The 19,528-nt window shown below is 33.8% G+C and overlaps 1 protein-coding gene across 1 annotated transcript; it reads right to left on the bottom strand.

Annotated features, from left to right (window-relative positions):
- Positions 1-1,211: 1,211 nt before the first annotated feature.
- Positions 1,212-17,701, bottom strand: LOC141338999 (NGFI-A-binding protein 1-like). Its single transcript, XM_073844615.1, has 8 exons — positions 17,574-17,701; positions 13,821-14,596; positions 13,062-13,195; positions 12,101-12,152; positions 9,561-9,680; positions 7,196-7,355; positions 6,955-7,095; positions 1,212-2,029 (listed from the first exon to the last, which is right to left on the bottom strand). Exons 1-8 carry the CDS (start codon positions 17,677-17,679, stop codon positions 1,956-1,958), a joined length of 1,563 nt encoding a protein of 520 aa, XP_073700716.1. The 5' UTR covers positions 17,680-17,701; the 3' UTR covers positions 1,212-1,955.
- Between the last annotated feature and the right edge of the window lie 1,827 nt (positions 17,702-19,528).

Raw genomic sequence — 19,528 nt, 5'->3', positions numbered from 1 at the left:
ACAATGCACAGCCGCAAGTCCTCAGTGAGCTCCTTTGTCTTAGCCATGACTGTCCACAAACCAACAGCAGAGAGCTTCTGTTTTTCAGCTGTTGAGTTGATTAAAACAGCTGTTCCCAATGAATCAGGGTAATTAGGATGCTTTACAACAGCTTGGACTATTTGGAATGGTATAGAACTTTGGATTTTCCCATAGACTGTGACAGTTTGTAAAGGGTATGAATAATTTTGGACATGCCACTTTTTTTTTGTTCAAATGTAAATAAAAGCTGAGAATTTTTTTTTTCCACAACGATGCCTCTTGTACATCGTCTTATTATCTTTTGGGAGAATCCTGTGTCATTTCCGGTCAAAAAAAAAAATAAAATTAATAAAAGTAACTTTAAGTCAGAATTTGCCAGGGGTATGAATAATTTCGGGCTTGACTGTATATTTCAATATTTTATTGATTATAAATATATTACAATTATTTGCTGCTTTTATTTATTGCTGTATTATCTCAGCCAATTTGTATGTATTTTACGAAGTGACTAATTTGTACAAATTCGTATGACCCAACCTATACGATTTTGTTCAATTTCTGTGACGGTCAAGTTTTGTGTTTTGTTTTTGAGGTTGTATGAATTCGTACAAATTAGCCACCTTTGTCAAAATTTTACAAATTGCATTGAGATTGGGTTGGTATTAAAATATTAAATACCGAATCATAAAAGTATATATTTTTCTATTTTACAGTTCTTTGGCCCTTGAATCTGATTGGCTGAGAGGAGTGCGATATTCTAGTGATATTTGAACTCCGACCGTTTGACCATTTGTATCACTCCACTTGTGAGTGTAATGGTGGATGCCCAAATCCACTATAAGTTTATAAATAGTACCGTTTTTGTGTGAAAGAACATAGTTTTAAGGTATTTTTAGGCGAGAATGTATCACTATTATTATTAAAATATATATTTATAATTATTTTGTATTTATTTATATTTTTTATCACTTAGTTGTGTGAACAAATGCAAAGTTTCTCAGGAAAATGCAAAGATTTGCCAAAGAACATGGAAGCATTGAAATGTTTTAATATCACGTTTAGTTAAAAAACATTTCAGGCTCTAAGTTTCCATATTTTTTAGAAAACTTTTCTAAAGCTGACAATAACTACGATGGAGAATAAAAAGTTTGCAAACTTTTTGGGAGAAAAACTGAAAATTTGTCCATTTTCCAGTTTGGTTTTATTTGTGGAACGATTTCACAAAGACAAAGATAACACATGTGCATAGAAAGGACCAGAACGACAGATTAGCATAGCTAACTAACAAACGCCCAGGTGTGATGAAAAACAGTTTTACAAACTTTTTTTCTTTTCTGAAAAATCACAGTCACAATGTAACAATTAACGCTTAACGACAGCGAGATACACAATATTGTATGCTGAGAATAAGGCTAGTTTGCTGGTTAACAAACACACAAACTTTATTTTCTAGTACTAACATCGAAACTGACGCAATCGCGAAAACACGCAAAGCTAATTCTACATATTCAGTATTCTTTTACGCTAAGTTCATCCTCAACGACAAACCGATACGAACAGATGAATGTCATCATTTTAATCTTATCAACTAATCTAAGTTCTACACGACCGTTTTCTACGAAACTCCAGTGCTTCCGTCGAACAACGAATAGCTTAAATAAAAATAGTTACGAATAAGACATGCAATCAAATAAACAAACACAGATTATGTACAGAAAGATGCACATATACACTCTTGGACAATTTCTCTGTGTACACCGACTGCAAGACATTCATGTTTTTTTTGTTCTAAAATTAGAAATAAAAATAATTCTTCAAAATTAAAAATCTAAATAAATGCATCTCTAGGGATTTACAGTTCATAAGGCCACACAGTTTCAGGACTAAATCCACTGAGCAAACAAAACGCAGGTTTCACTTTGAGGCTGGAGATGTTATCTAGAGTCTTCTGGTTCTGATTTGATGGTCTTCTTGTCCAGAAGCCCAGGCTCCTTTTGAGACCCATTTTCTGAAATAAAAATATAACAGTTTAGAACTCTTTCCAGATTAATATGTAATGTCATCAGTTCTAAATAGGCAATAGTCAAATCAAGCATAAAAAACAACAAATATGCACTATTTAGGTGAGTATGTTTCTTCATAAGAACATATTTGTAGAAATTTCGCATCACTTACTCACCAGTGGATTCATTGCAGTCAATGGGTGCCGTCGGAATGAGAGTCCAAACAGCTGATAAAAACATCAAAAGTAACCCACACGACTCCAGTCCATCAACTAACATCTTGTGAAGCAAAAAGCTCAACGTTTGTAAGACACAAAACCATCACTTGTGGACAAAATACAAGTACATAATCCATAATAAAGCTTCCTCTGGTGAAAAAGTCCATCTCCTGTTGTCTTACATCAAAATCTACCAACATATTTGTTTAGAACTGTTTTGGACTGTTTTTGTTTGTAAACGATGCTTGATCTGTCCATATTTTAATATTATTGGCTTGAAAACTTATATTTTTAGCCGGTTTGAAGGTAAAAACGTCTTAAAAATGGATTTGTTTCTTATAAACACAAGCCTTTTTTCTCCACAAGATGTTAATTTATGGATTGGAGTCATGTTTTGGATCATTGTGAGGTTTTTATCAGCTGTTTGGACTCTCATTCTGATGGCACCCATTCACTCCAATAGATCTTTCAAACAACTTTCAAACTTAGCTAAAGCAACGCTAAAACAAACATTGTTTTAAAACCATTAAAACAAAGGTTAAACAAATTTGAAATAAAATTTCAAAGTAATTTATAACTGCATATGAAATTCTTAAAAAAAATTAGAAACTATTTTAAATGCTAAAACAGTTCAAAGAAAAAGACGTTTTAAAATAAACTTTCAAACAAAACTTAAAACATTCAAACACACATTGTTTCCAAACACAGCTAAAGCAACGCTAAAACAAACATTTTAAACATTGTTTAAAAACTATTAAAACGAAATTTAAACAAGTTTGAAATAAAATTTCACAGTAATTTGAAACTACATATGAAATTATTTAAATTAAAAACTAACCGTTCGGAATGTCAAAACAGTTCAAAGAAAAAAGTTTGAAACTAACTTTCAAACGCGTTTAAAACTTTCAAACAAAACTTCATAGACTCCAACAAACATTGTATCCAAACGCAGTTCAAGCAACGCTGAAATAATAATTTTTAACTTGGTTTAAACAAAGTTTAAATAAGTTTCCAATAAAGTTAATAGTTTAAATTATTTTAATAATTTAAATTAGTAATTTGAAACATAGTTGTTTAGAACTGTTTAGAACTGTTTTTGTTTGTAAACGATGCTTGATCTGTCCATATTTCAATATTATTGGCTAGAAAACTTATATTTTCAGCCAGTTTGAAGGTAAAAATGTCTTAAAGATGGATTTGTTTCTTATTTTTCTTCACAAGATGTTCATTCATGGATTTATGTCATGTTTTGGATCATTGTGAGGTTTTTATCAGCTGTTTAGACTCTCATTCTGACGGCACCCATTCACTGCAATGGATCCATTGGTGAGCAAGTGATGTAATGCTAAATTTCTACAAATCTGTTCTGATGAAGAAACACATCTTGGATGCCCTGAAGGTGAGTACGTATTTTTTTTTTTTAGCAAATTTTCATTTTTGGGTGAACCGCTCCTTTAAATTTGATGTAAACAGCAACAATCTAATAAATACTAGTACAAATAATTTTTCAGTGTTTCTGGTGCATGGTGTGGTTTTAAAAACAGTTAAACAAGACTAAAACTGCAAATGACGCAGGACAAAAAAAAAAAATCCAACTTCATTTTCAACCGTCTCAATTCTCATAACAGTTTCAGTATGCTGGAATTTTTAACACATTTCAGCTGTTTCCAGTAAACAAACAGCTATCGTAAGAGCTTACGCCAAAATAAAGAATGGTACTTTTTAGTGTTTCAAATCTATGTCACCAAATTGACAGTTGAGGCTATTAAGCGTATTTTTCAGATATTCAAATCAGTTGAAAAGACCAGTGTGATCAGTAAATGACACTGATTGACATCAGGCTCTGCCCACATTGGGGCGGAAGAAAAAAACCCGAAACGTCAAAAAGACGAGTAAATCCTCTCCCCCATCCTCACCTACTCGCACCGCGCGAACGCAGCTTGCGCAGGCAGGTAGGAGTTTCAGAGAGAAAGTGCTACCTTCATCGAGGACATTTGCATGCAAGAGATTGCATACATTACAAAAAAGTTCTCTGAAGCCCCGCTGATACGCGTGTTACGTTGACACATCAGGGTTTAATAGAGCGGTGTAGGTGTCAATGTGCCAGGATGATACTGAGATAAACCTGTGCCAATCCAGGCTACAACATGCAGGCAAAATCTCTACAGCGTTTCTTTAAAGATTAACGCTCGACCTAGACAGCATTTGAAGGTTGTTCCAAAAGGTAGGCGGCATCATTACGCTGCCTTCAGAGATACCACGTTTTGGCCAAATTTGAAGGCAGAACCACATGTATCTTTTGTGGATAGTGTGGCCATCCCAGAATGCATTTCGACTGGAGTAAAACTGCACCCGTGACTGCACGCCGGTCTTAGAATATGCGGTTCATCTTTATATATTTAGATGATCTGAGATGCACCTAAAGTAGATGCATCTAAAGTAGTTACGTATTATTGCGAGAGAAAAATAGTATCGCAATATATTTATTAATGATTGTATCTGCATAACTTTAGAATTTTTCAAAATTAGTCACTTGACAAATCAGTCTCTTCTGCTCACCAAAGCTGCATTTATTTGATCAAAAGTGCAGTAAAAATGTAAAAAATGTCAAATATTATTAGCATTTAAAATAACTTGTTTCTATTTTAATACATTGAAATACATTATTTATTCTTGTGATGCAAAGCTGAATTTTTTGCATTATTACTTAAGTCTTCTAAGTCACATGATCTCTCGGAAGTCATTCTAATATGCTGATTTAATTTTTAAGAAACATTTCTTACGATTATCGTAATATTGTAAGATATTATACTTAACATTTATCTGAAATCTTTGGTTACAATGTAAAAATCTTTACTCTCAATTTAGATCAATTTAATGCAACTTTGGTGAATAAAAGAACCTGTAAATAAAACGTTTTTTAAAGAACTTTGAAATTTTGTTTCAAACATTTTTTTAAAATGTTTGTTTCAAAGTAATTTGAAACTACATATGAAATTCTATTAATTAGAAACATTTTAAAATGTAAAAAAAAAAAAAAAAACTTTTTGAAAGTAACAAACACGTTCGAAACTTAAAAAAAAAAAAAAAAACGTAAAACATTCAAACATACATTGTTTCCAAACATAGCTAAAGCAAAAAAAATTTCCAAGTAATTTGAACTACATATGAAATTCTATAAATAAGAAACATTTTAAAATGTTAAAACAGTTAAAAAAAAACGTTTTAAAAGTAACTTTCAAACACATTTGAAACTGTCTAGAAAAACTTAAAAGATTCAAATAAACATTGTTTCCAAACAGTTCAAGCAACTTTGAAAGAAACATTTTAAACATTGTTTAAAACCATTAAAGTGAACTTTAAACTAGTTTGAAATAAAATTTTAAAGTAATTTGAAACTACATATACAATTCTTTAAAAAACAAGAAATTAACAGTTTCAAATGTTATAACAGTTAAGAAATAATTTAAAACTAAGTTTTAAACATGTTTGAAACTTTCAAACAAAACTTAAAACATTTGTTTCCAACAAAGTTCAAGGAACACTAAAACAAACACTTTAAACATTGTTTAAAAAACTATTCAAACAAGTTTGAAATAAAATTTCAAAGTAATTTATAACTACATATGAAATTCTTAAAAAATTAAAAACGTTTAAAAACGTGTAAAAGGTTAAAACTGTTCAAAGAAAAAACGTTCAAAAACACAAACACATTCGAAACTTTCAAACAAAACCTAAAACATTCAAACATACATTGTTTCCAAACATAGCTAAAGCAACACTAAAACAAACATTTTAAACACTGTTTTAAAACCATTAAAAAAGAGTTTGAAACGACATATGAAATTCTTTAAAAAATTAAAAACCGCTTCGAATGTTAAAACAGTTCGAAAAAAAAATCTTGTGAAACCAACTTTTAAACGCGTTTGAAACTTTCAAACAAAACTTAAAAGATTCAAACAAACATTGCTTCCAAACATAGTTCAAGCAACACTGAAATAAACATTTTGAATGGTTTAAACTAAGTTTAAAAAAGTTTGCAATAAAATTAATAAGTTTTGATTAAAATTTGTCATTTGAAACTACATATGAAATTCTTAAAAAAAAAAAAAATCAGAAACAGTTTCAAATGTTAAAACATTTCAAAGAAAAAATGTTTTAAAACTAACTTTCAAACATGTTTGAAACTTAAAACATTCAAACATACATTGTTTCCAAACATAGTTCAAACAACACTGAAACAAATGTTAAAATGTTGTTTAAAAATCATTGAAACAAGGCTCAAACAAGTTTGAAATTAAAATTTCAAAGTAATTTGAAACTACATATACAAATTCTTTAAAAAAAGTTTCAAATGTTTAAACAGTCCAAAGAAAAAACATTTGGAAACTAACTTTCAAGCATGTTTAAAACCTTCAAACAGAACTTAAAAGATTCAAACAAACATTGTTTCCAAACATAGTTCAAACAATGCTAAAACAAACATTTTAAACTTTGTTTAAAAACCATTAACAAGGAAGTTCAAACACGTTTTAAATAGTTTCAACAAAATGTTAATTCTTTTAGAACCTTTAAAAGGTTTTAGAATGTTTATGCTTAGAATGTTAAATGTACACCTAAAGTTTATTTTTTACATTTATTATTTGACATTTTCCTTTCATAGCTTCATTTAAGAGTAATCGCAATTCATCAGTGTGGTTGTGAGCACTAACCTGTGGCTGCCGTCATTCTCTCTTCAGTCGTCTGTTGGTTATGATGTCGTTCCTCTGCGATCTGTTTGTGATGTCGTTTGAGCTCATTGGCCAATTGCCTGCCCAGTGGTACATCTGTCAGGCGCAAGTTTAGGGGTCTCTCTGTATTTGAGGACAAGAAGTTATACTCAACTACTGATTCCAACAATTTAAACAAATGCTGAGTAGCAGTAAACAACAAAGGAGAGGACGAGAAATGTACCAGAGAGATGTGAGAGGCCACTGTTGCAGTGTTGAGCAGTGGGAGCGAGGTATTTCAGTGCCGCAGTTGGAATCCGCCAGTCCAACGATTTCAGTCTCTCTTGGACGGCAGCGTCACGCAAGAGCTCCACCTGCTTGGCCAACAAAGAATCCAGCTGTACCTGAATGCGAAAAAATGTTCACAAGAAAAGTTTCAAAAAGGGTTGCAAAAGCAAATGGTTTCAAGCTACCTAGAAAAAGATTTTTAAACTAATATTTCAAACAAACATATATTCAAAACTCTTTGAACATTGTTTCCAAACATACTGTAGTTCAAGCAACTTTAAAACAAACATTATAAACAATTCAATTCAAACAAGTTTGACGTAAAATTTTAAAGTGCTTTCAAAGTTTAAACATAATTCTAAAAAGTTTTCACAAAACATTTAAACAAACCTTTTTAAAACAACGTTAAAACAAAGTTCATACAATTTTGAAAGTAACTTAAAGTTAAAGTTTTACCATTAAAATCAGTCTAAGCAACTGTGTAAAACCTTTTAAACAAACATTGTTTAAAAATATAAGTTCAAACTAGTTTGCAATAAACGTTCAAAGTTTAAACTAAATTCTAAAAAGCTTTCAAAAACCCATTTAAGCTGTTTTTAAACAATGTTAAAACAAAGTTTATATATATATTTGAAAGTACCTTCCAAACAAAACTTAAAACATTAGAATCAGTCTAAGCAATTTTAAATTTTAAAAACTTGAAATTTGAATGAAATTCAAACAAGTTTGACAAATTTTCGAAGAGCTTTCAAAGTTTAAAGTAAATTCTAAAAAGCTTTCAAAAAACATTTAAACATTTGCAAACAACGTTATAAAGTTCTTATAATTTTGAATGGAGCTTTCAACCTAAACTTAAAACATTAAAATCAGTCTAAGCAGCTTTGAAACAAACTTTTTAAACAAACATTGTTTAGAACTAAATTCTAAAAAGCTTTCAAAAACTCATTTAAACAGTTTTTACACAACGGTAAAACAAAGTTCATATACATTTAAAAAGTACCTTCCAAGCAAAACTTAAAACATTAAAATCAGTCTATCTTCTTTAAACATTTTACACACTTTAAAATGAAATTCAAACAAGTTTGACAGATTTTTAAAGTGCTTTCAAAGTTTAAACTAAATTCTAAAAAGCTTTTAAAACACATTTAAACAAACAACATTAAAAAGTTCTTATAATTTTGAAAATAGCTTTCAAACAAAACTTAAAACTGCAGTCTAAGCAACTTTGAAACAAACTATTTAAACAAACATCATTAAAAAAAAAATTCAAACTAGTTTAAAATAAACTTTCAAAGTTTAAACTAATTTCTAAAAAGCTTTCAAAAACATTGAAACATTTTTAAACAGCGTTAAAAGTTCATATAAATTTAAAAGTAACTTTCAAACAAAACTTAAAACATTAAAATCAGTCTAAGCAACTTTGAATAAATGTTTATACAAACATTGTTAAAAAAGTTTAACCTAGTTTAAAATAAACTTTCAAAGTTTAAACTAAATTCTAAAAAGCTTTGAAAAACCCATTTAAACAGTTTTTAAATGTTAAAACAGTTCATATAAATTTTAAAGCAACTTTCAAACAAAACTCAAAACATTAAATCAGTCTAAGCAACTTTGTAAAACGTTTTGAAACATTGTTAAAAATAAAGTATAAAGTAAAAACAAGTTTGAAATAAACTTTTAACTAAATTCTAAAAAGCTTTTAAAAACATTTTAAAAATTCTGAACAGTTTATATCATTTTAAAAGTACCTACAAACAAAACTTAAAACATTAAAATCACAGACTAAGCAACTTTGAAACTAACTTTTCAAACAAACATTGTACAAAAAACTAAGTTCACACACATTTGAAATAAACATTTGAAATTTCAAAGATCTTTGACACAACATTTAAACAACGTTTCTTAAAGTTAAAATAACTTCTAAACCAATTTTCAAACAAGTTTGAAAAAAAAAACGTTTATCCGAAACTTAAAATTCTAACATTGTTTCAAACCTAGTTCAAGCAATTTTGAAACAAACATTTTAAACAAACATCGTTTAAAGAACCTTAAATGTAGTTTAAACGAGTTGTTTCAAAGTAATTTGAAACTGCATATGAACTTCTAAAAACAGTTCAAAGAAAAAAAAACCCTTCAAACAACATAGTTGTTTCAACATAGTTCAAACAACACATAAACAAACATTTTAAACATTGTTTAAAACAAGTTTGGATTGAAGTTTCAAAGTTATTGAAAAATAAAAAAATAGTTCAATTATGTTAAAACTAACCTTCAGACAAACAAACATACATTTGTGGTAAATCAACTTAATGCAAAAATACCTGTAGACTATGTCTGATTGTCTCCTCTCCTTTAGATTTGGCCATTGCGAGCTGCTCTTTCACCGTCTCCTGACGCGTCTGAAGAACGTGAAGGGCCTCCTGTAGATCGTAGACCCCATCCTGAGAAAAAGTGAAAGAAAAGGGTTGAGCTCATTGAAACTTTCATTAAAATGAGCTAAGTGAGAGAGTTTTGTATCTCCATGATGGCTTCATTTATTTGCATCCCTGACATTTGCACAAATGGAGAAAGCTGTTAGCACAATCTGAGTCATCACATCTGTAGTCCACAGCGCCTGAGGAGGTAAGTCACGCTGCTGGCGAGATGAACCATACAAATATGTACATTTTACACTTTAGTAGCATTTACTCACCTCCCTGAAACTCTACTTATAATGTCATTCGAGATTTTTGAACTAAAAATATTTATAAATTAGTTCATTTTTCGACCTCTCTGTAAACTCAGAAACATGCAATTACACAAGCAAAGAGCAAATGTTTGGTAAATAGTTCTTTGGATAATTCACTAGTGTATATAAAATTTGTTGTATGAATACATACAGCTCAAATAAAAGTTATAAACTTATAAAAAAAATATTTTGAATAATACATTTTGTGAACATTTTAAAACTAATACTCACTGACCTCAAATATAAAGGAAATAGTAAAGCTAATCAAATAAAGGACTGTTCATAAAACTATTAAAAAACCCAAAAGCTCAAATATAAAAGACTTTGTGAAATTGTGATTCATAAAAACATTTCATTTTTTAAACCATTTTAAAACCATTGGACTCACCGACCTAAAGTATAAAATTACAGTTTAGTAAATCTTTAAAAATACAGTATTTTATGCTTTAGTTTTAAATTTAATATTAAAACAAGTACTTTTTCAGGTCTTAAATCCATTTTTTATAGTATATTATACATACATACATATAAATATTTATTTTTAAATTTTTTTTATTAAAATTTAGTATTAAAAAAATTATTACTATATAATTTGTTTTTAGGTCTTGGAAGACTTAAAATACTGACGACTGCTCTATTTTTCTTTTTTTGTGTGTGTGTGTGTGTGTGTGTAAATTGTTCATAAAAGCCTAATTATAAAAGATCCAGCTACATAAATACAGTATTTTATTTCTGAATATTAAACAAATACTTATATAATTTTTATTTGGATGCATAAAATCTAGAGGAAAAATTTTGGTTCATAGAATTTTTATTAATTTAAATTTAGTATTAAAGCAATAATTTTTTTTTTTTTTTGGTCCTAAATGCATAATATCCTGAAGAATTATACATTTTTGTGTAAACTGTCCATAAAACCATTCTTTTTAAACTTCAGGTTCATAATGTTGGTTCATAAAAACATTTTAAACTATTTTAAAACTATAAAACCCACTGACCTCAAATATAAAACATGCAGTATAGTAAAGCTTTTTCATATTTTAGTTTTAAATTTAGTATTAAAACAAAAGTACTTTTTAGGTCTTAAATGCGTAAAATTCTGAAGAATGATACACTTTGTGTAATTTGTTTATAAAACCACTTTAAAACCATTTAAGTCAAATATAAGAGTCATAGTCAAGCTTAGATTTTATTATACCAGTAATTTAATGTTTTTTTAATTTAAGTTTAGTATTAGAATATGTTTAGGTACGTTTGGGTTCCTAAATGCACAAATTCATTTACTTAATTGCGGTTAAAAACTTACAAGGACTTAAACACTTTTGCACAAACAAACTTTCTCTGCCATGTGCCAACATTCCTGTTCGTTTCTAACCCGTATTTTTGTCGTTATTGTAACAGATTGGCCGTTCTCACCTTTGAACGAGTTTTCATTTCGTGTCGCCCCTTGACAACCTCCGCATTTTCCTCTGAGGTCATCACACATATGTGTGTGTGTGTGTGTGTCCATGTATGACGTTAGACTCAGGCAGAGACAGCCACAGCCATGCGTGGGTAATTCAGTAAGCACCCACAGGATGATGTCAATTATGTGTTTCAGTCCACCGTGTTCTTCTCCGCCTGTGCGGATGAATGATTGCGTGTTTGTGCACTAAGCTTTTCTTCATCCAGAGAACCCCACAAAAACAACTTCCGTTAAAAACAAGCTTTTAAAAAGCTAAAATCGATCACAGGGTTTTAATTGGACGTCTTGAGAGCTTTGTTTGCAACGGTTTTGTTGACTTAGAAGCCCCACGGAGCTACCAAAACAACGCTAGCATTTACTTTTAGATGTTCACCCAGAGGCGCAAGCCGTCGCTCATGGGAAAAGCTGTTTGAACGCGACATTTCGGAGTGAATCATGACAGTAATTACTCTCCTGAGATTATTAACAGAGAGAGCGCGCGCACAAACACAGCACTAATTCAGACACAATGGGAAGGCGGCTGGCAATAAATATCATGACAGGAATGCAAAACTAATAAAGAAGTCCCGAGAAACCACCTGGAGCTCTAAATGATTGCAAAGCTGAGACGGCTCATGCAAATAAAGCAATTTGTCGCAGTGGGGTTTATGAATATGAGCTGAACTTACTTCAGATTTGATCCTCTTGGGAGATGGTTCATCTTCGTCGCCGCAGTGGGACCTGAAATGAAGATGTATTTTGAGTTTTACACTTATTTTTAAACATCCGTTGAGGTAAAGCTTTGCGTTTAAATAACAAAAATGAGTAAAAATACTAAAAAGCTGATCTGTGCAAAAGTTTTTGAACAGTAATTTATTTATTTTTTTTCTGCTCACCAAGCCTGCATTTATTTGATCCAAAGTACAGCAAAAACAGTAAAATTCTGAAATATTTTTAGTATTTAAAATAACTGTTTTCTATTTAAATATATCTTAAAATGTAATTTATTTCTGTGATCAAAGCTAAATTTTTAGCATCATTACTCAAGTCTTCAGATCCTTCAGAAATCATTCTAATATGCTGAATTGCTGTTCAAAAACATTATATATATCAGCATTTGTCTGAAATGAAAAGCTTTTGTAACATTATACACTATACCATGTGAGCATGTTTTTGAGCAGCAAATCAAAATATTAGAATGATTTCTGAAGGATCATGTGACTGGAGTAATGATGCTAAAAATACAGCTTTGAAATCACAGGAATAAATTACATTTTAAAATATATTCAAATAGAAAAGAGTTATTTTAAATAGTAAAAATATTTCTAAATTTTGCTGTTTTTGCTGTACTTTAGATCAAATAAATGCAGGCTTGGTAAGCAGAAGAGACTTCTTTAAAACACATTAAAAATCTGTTCAAAAACTTTTGACTGGTAGTGTATGAACAAATAAAGACCATGAAAAGTGTCTAAAAACCAAAAACCTAAAGCCAAAAAGTGACAAAATCATGCAAATGTAGTCTACAAAGTTTTTAGATTTTTAAAAGTTCTCCTTTATCCAGTGTTCCTGGCTGCTATTTAAACAAAAGCGACAACAAATGTAGCAATTTTTGTTCTATAGAATCAAAAACTGTGGAGAATTGCGACTTACCTTCCATTCCTGCGGGTGTATTTGTAGGTAACTTCACGTGAAATCTGCCTGGCCAGTGAGAAAAGCTCATCTCTTCGGGTCAGCAGCGACAGATCTTTCATGCACAGCTGAGCAGATGCTTCGTTGACCGTTAGCTACGTAATAAACGAAACAACAATGAAAACACCAATCGTTTAGTAACATACACTTTTTAAAAATAAAGGTTCCAAAAGAAGGTTTTAACATAAGAACCATTTTCGGTTCCTCAAAGAACCATTCTGCGAAAAGTTCTTGAAACAACCATTTTTTACTTTTGAAAATCATTCGAAAATCTAAAGAACTTTTTCATGGAGTGTTCCTTTAAGGTTCCATGGCTGCCAAAAGTTGTTCATGGAATCATCAATGCCAATAAAGAACCTTTGTTTTAGAAGAGCTAGTTCACCCAAAAATCGATAATGGCAGAAGACGTGAAGGAGACATTGCTTTTCTTGTACACAGAAAGTATTCTCGTAGCTTCATAAAATTACAGTTGAACCTCTAATCTCACATGGAGTGTTTTACTGATGTCCTTACTACGTTTCTGGGCCTGGGAACTCAGGCATTGCTGTCTACGCAGGGTCAGAAAGTTCTCAGATTTCATCAAAAATATCTTAATTTACATTGTGAGATCACCGAAGGTCTTACATGTTTGGAATAACATGAGGGCGAGTATTAATGACAGAATTTCCATTTTTGGGCGAACTATCCCGAATTTGCATCAACCAGAAAAATCAAACAAACCTCGTGCATCGTGAGCTGCCGGCCGTCCCGCCTCTTGGAATCGAACCGCCCATAGATGGCGCTGTATTTCCGAATCTCAGCCTCCTTCTGCGGATCGTCTTCGCTCATCTCGCAAATGTGGCCGATCATCTTACTAAGCTTCTTATTGGCGCGAATGTGCTCTTTGACTTCCATAGGGGCGCTCTTGGGCAACGTATGGGCTAGTCGCTCTACGCACTCCACCACACACTGGACGGCAGTTGAATCGAGAGCTTCGAGAGCATCGTGGGGTGAGCACGGGGAACAGGCTCCAGATGGAGATAGGCTGTGCTCACTCTCGCTTCCCCAGAAACGACTCTCGTTAGCTCCTTGTAGAGGAGAGCACCCTGGCGTGCCGTCCCTGCTGAGATCTAGTCTTCCGGGACTGGGGCTTGTGGGCAATAACGCTCTGGGAACCGCAAGCTGGTTCTGTTGCCCATTGCTATGGGAACCTTCGGGTAGCTTGTACACCGGTATACTGCAAACGGGAAGAGACGTCAATGGTTGGTTGAAGATTGAAGGGTTGGTGACCCAATCGCGTAGTGCCTTCTGGAGTCTTCGAACGTGAAGGGGTTTGGTTGCCATTCCGACAAGGGCCATGATCTCGAGGAACTCTTCCTCTCCAGCCTCACAGAGTTGCTGCACATCATCGCCACCCTGCTGGATGAAGGCTTCGTAGTAGCAGAGCAAGTTGGCCTTCTGCAATATCCGGTACAGTTGAAGCTCGCCCAAAGAACGTGGCAGGAGCACTGACATGGCTACACATGCAAACACAGAGCAAAACAAAGCATTATCAATTCAGGAAAATGTTTTGAGTAACCATCAAGCAATTAGTCTCTAATTGCAATGCACTTTTACAGAAGAACCATTTTTGGTCCACCAAAGAACCTTTCCTTCCCCTTTTCCATCAAGGCAGTTTGTGTTCTGGTTTAGAGCCAGAGTCTAGTTTCAAATTGGTTCTTTGTCTTTCAACACTCAAAGCACCAGCTCAGAACCAGGAAAAGTGGTTCATAATTAGCACCAAAACATTGCTGGTTCTCCGGCAAAGTAAGAACTGCATGCGCCAGGGACTGGGGGCAGGGTTACCGTGACCAACAAGACGAACAGAAACTTTTCTGACTGAGCAGCTAAACACGAACAGGTTGGATTCACTGTGTTTGGATGCCAAGGTAGGTTCGCAAAACCATTGTTGATATTAGGCTTGTTTGGGATGAGTTGGCGCTGTGCGGACCGGTCAGCGAATGTCGTCAAAGTACCGCAATAGGAAGTCTAAACCTTAAAGCAGGGGTGCCCTAACTCAGTCCTGGGGGGCTGGTGTCCTGCAAAGTTTAGATTTAACTTGCCTCAACACAACTGCCAGGCAGCTTCTAGTATGCCTAGTAAGAGCTTGATTAGCTGGTTCAAGTGTTTCTAAACTATACAGGACACCAGCCCTCCAGGACCAAGTTTGCTTGAGCAGAGTCGTCTGCTCTCCAATCGCTCTTGTGGTGCTTTGGTGTCTGTGCAGCACCGAAACATCTTGAGCAAGCCTGGCGTGTTTGTGTTTGGCACTGCTGCACTGGCATTGCTGGGTAAGATAACACATATTCAGTGACATAAGACCTGGCTCTGTGGTGACTTTTTAGCCAGTGGAAAAGCAAACCGGTTCTTAAAAGGCTTGCCAGTCAAACCAACTCCAAACTAGCAATAGCTCTGAAACCATCAATGCCAATAATTTTTTTTTTTTTTTGAGAGTATAAGTCTTGGTCCTGGAGGGACAATGTCCTGCAGAGTTTAGCTTTATCTTGCCTCAACACACCTTCCTAAAAGTTTTGTATCTTGGGTAAAGGTTCTTCACTGGCATCATTGGTTTGATGAAGAAACTTTCAAAGGTTAGTTCACTCAAAAATGAAAATTCTCTCATTCATTACTCAGCCTCATGTTCCAAACCCGTAAGACCTTTGTTTGACTTAGGAACACAAATTAAGATATTTTTGATGAAATCAGGGAGCTACTCTTGACCCTTCATAGACAGCAAGGGTACTACCATGTTCAAGGTCCAAAGGGTACCAAGAACGTCAACAAAATAGTCCATGGGACATCATTAACTTAACTTTTTGAGAACACTGTCTGTTGTGCAAAAAAAAAAAAAAATCCTCAAATAAGTTTATTCAACAACATTCTTCTCCTCTGTGTCACCATAAAGGTCTTAAGAGTTTGAAACGACTTGAGGGTGAGCAATTAATGACAGAATTTTCATTTTTTGGGTAAACCATCCCTTTAACATCCATAAAAGCTTTCTCCTACACAAAAGGTTCTTTATAGTGGAAAAGGTTCTTCAGATTTTTACAATGTTCTTAACACAAAAGTTTAGGAACGGCAAAGGTTCTCTGAGGATTCTAAATTGGTTCTTCCACTAAGACATTGCTGCAACAAATCCTTCTAGAACCTTAATTTTTAAGAGTGAAGAGCATTCATCAATCTCTTATTGACCATGATGTGATGAATAATTAAGTGACTCGTAATAAAAAATGATTGGCAAAACTTTTGGAGGGAACATTTTATGGACTGCCCAAGGCTACAGTGTCTAACAACAAAATAAAACATTTACAAAAAGTTTAGCTTCATCTTGCCTTAACACACCTGCCTGGAAGTTTTTAGTATGCCTAGTAAGACCTTGATTAGCATGTTCAAGCGTGTTTAATTGGGGTTGTAGCTCTACAGGAGCAGGATTGGATAACCCTGGTGTAAGCTGTTTGTGAAGCTCACGTTTTTCTTTGTATTTCCAAGAAAGTAAAGCGATACCAACACTCTTAAAAACAAAGGTTCTTTCCTGGTATCAGTGGTTTGATGAAGTACCTTCAACATCCATGGAAGCTTTCCATTGCACAGAAGATTCTTAACAGTGGGAAATAAATAAATAAATAAATAAAGCTAGAAAAAAAGGTTTAGTTTTAACTGGAATAGAACTTAGTCAGGGTAGTGCCATATTTAATTTTTGACAAGAATGAAAACAAAGCTGTGAAGGATAGAAATACTGTATGCTCAATGGATTGTGCAGTTAACAACATTGATTAGCTGATGAAACATCCTTCCAAGAAAACTTTCAGTAGACAAAACCTCTAAAAACACTTTAAAAGCTGTGTACAGTTTTCAGCCCCAAGGTCTATACATCATATCACATAAGTTGTAATTTCAATGCATTCAAAGCTCAAATTTACGAGAATCCACAAAAAAACTGGAAATCAATGCAGCCACTTATCCTACTCTCGACTGAAAATTAACTTAAACTAGAAATGAATGACAATCTATTTGTAATAAGCAGTAAAAAGATGTTTACACCCGCATTTGAACATTTAAGCTGTTTTAACATTGAAAAACTTGTACACTTTGCTTTTTTTGTCATTTAGCAATGTTTTCATTCTAAGTGACTTAAGTGCCCATAGATAAAAGGTTCAAACCCACTGACCAGATCTTTCACCATTACAGGACATTTAAATGCAGTTGCAAATAGCCTGTCACACATAAGTTGTAAACACAGCTGTGCATTACACTATTCTCCACCAAACATGGAAAGGTTCTTGCAAACTCACCTGAGATCATCTCAAAACTATTGCTTCACATGCACCTGGGAATCTCTACGAGATCAATGCATGCAAATAACTCGCATACTGAGTCTTTATACACAACTAGCTCAAAACATCTTGCTTTGACTGTGTATGTATGAAATATACATTAGTCCTCGGGTTAACGTACCTCTCTTTCGCAGCTGGTGCGCCCGACTGCTCCCGGTGCTCGCCGCTGTCTCGAGGCTGCGCTCCGCCTCTCGCACAGGAGAGAAAGTGCGTTGAAGGCTCATCATTGCTGTCTCTCTCTCGCACTGTCTTTCTCTCTCTTGAGCGGGGATATTCCGATGTAAGCTGCATTGCTCTCTCCCACGCGCCGGTTTGACGCAAATCCTCGCGTGGGCGGCGCTGCGCGCGTGGGACGGAATGCCGACTTTGCCGAGAGAGAAAGACAGAGAGAGAAGACCTGAACGGTCACACACGGTAAAACACATTCGTGATGACATATTGAGGAATATTAATCGGTAATACAGTGTGTTTTTTTCGTCACGAACCCACACAGCCTTCAATAGCCTACAGCATATGCGTGTGTTTTTGAGGCGGCCATGTTCATACATGTAAATAAGGAAACCCGGGAAAGTTGTTACACTTTTTACTACAGTAAATGTTTGTCATGAAAGGTTTACGTGCTTTTAAAGTTTGAAAGTAAAACTGAAATTAAATTTATGTGACAAGGGGAAGGTTTTAGGTGTAATAGTTAAGACAAAAAATAAAAATTTTCTGAAACCTGCACACTCTCACGCCATCCAAGATGTAAATGAATTTGTTTCTTCATCAAAACAGGTTTGGACAACAATGATCCTCTGCAATGAATGGGTGCCGTCATAATGAGAGTCCAAACAGCTGATTAAAAACATCATAATAATGGGTAATCCAAACGACTCCAGTGCATCAATAAACATCCTGTAAAGTGAAAAGCTGTGCGTTTGTAAGTTACAAATCCATCATTATGGTGTTTTAACTTGAAAAGTTGCTTCTAGCCAAAAGAGTCGATAATCCAACGCTTTCTTCGAGGAAAACATTCACTGTTTTGGTACCGTTTTCACTTGTAAATGGTTCTTAATCTGTCCACATATTTCTCCTGATTTAGATTAGACTTTATCATTTTGACGGCACCCATTCACTGCAGAGGATCCATTGGTGAGCGAGTGATGATTAATGCAAAATTTCTTCAAATCTGTTCCCAAGAAGAAACAAGGTTATCTGCATCTCAGAAGGCCTGAAGGTGAGTACATTTTTGCAATACATCATATGATCAAAAGTGGATCCCCTGCAGTGAATGGGTGCCGTCAGAATGTGAGTCAAAACAGCTGATAAAAACATAAGTAATCCACATCACTCCAGGCCATCAATTAGCATCATGTGAAGTTAAAAACTGGGCGTTTTTAAGTAACAAATCCATCATTATGGTGTTTTAACCTTACAAATTGCTGACGGCACCCATACGCAGCAGAGGATCCATTGGTGAGCAAGTGATGCAATGCTAAATTTCTCCAAATCTGTTTCCATGACGAAACAAGCTCAGAAATATCTTGGAAGACCTGAAGGTGAGTAAATTTTCAGCATCACATTACTTGCTCAACAGTGGATCCTCTGTAGTGAATGGGTGCCGTCAAAATGTGAGTCCAAGCAGCTGATAAAAACATAATAATAAGTAATCCACATCACTCCAGGCCATCAATTAGCATGTAAAGTTAAAAGCTGGGCGTTTTTAAGTAACAAATCTATCATTATGGTGTTTTAACCTTAAAAATTGCTGACGGCACCCATACACAGCAGAGGATCTATTGGTGAGCAAGTGATGCAATGTAAAATTTCTCTGAATTTGTTTCCATGAAGATACAAGCTCAGATACATATTGCAAGGCCTGGAGATGAGTACATTTTAGCAACACTTGCTCAACAATGAAACCTCTGCAGTGAATGGGTACCGTCAGAATGCGAGTCCAAACACCTGACAAAAACCTCATAATTCACAAGTAATCCACATGACTGCAGTTCTGTTAAGCGAAAATCTGCGTGTTTGTAAGTAACAAATCCATCATTATGGCGTTTTAACCTTACAAATTGCCGACGGCACCCATAC

The sequence above is a fragment of the Garra rufa genome, chromosome 7, assembly GCF_049309525.1.
Source record: "Garra rufa chromosome 7, GarRuf1.0, whole genome shotgun sequence".
Lineage (NCBI taxonomy): Eukaryota > Metazoa > Chordata > Actinopteri > Cypriniformes > Cyprinidae > Garra > Garra rufa.
This window is presented reverse-complemented; position numbering and strand designations above follow the sequence as displayed.

What these genes read in the sequence shown, in the direction of transcription:
- LOC141338999 (XM_073844615.1), bottom strand. Translation starts at nt 17,679, where the DNA reads ATGATGAGCCTTCAACGCACTTTCTCTCCTGTGCGAGAGGCGGAGCGC. An exon ending in GGCAGCTCACGATGCACGAG is followed by an intron (nt 13,196 to 13,820) that starts GTTTGTTTGATT and finishes TTTATTACGTAG; the next exon opens with CTAACGGTCAACGAAGCATC. An exon ending in TGGCCTCTCACATCTCTCTG is followed by an intron (nt 7,096 to 7,195) that starts GTACATTTCTCG and finishes CCTCAAATACAG; the next exon opens with AGAGACCCCTAAACTTGCGC.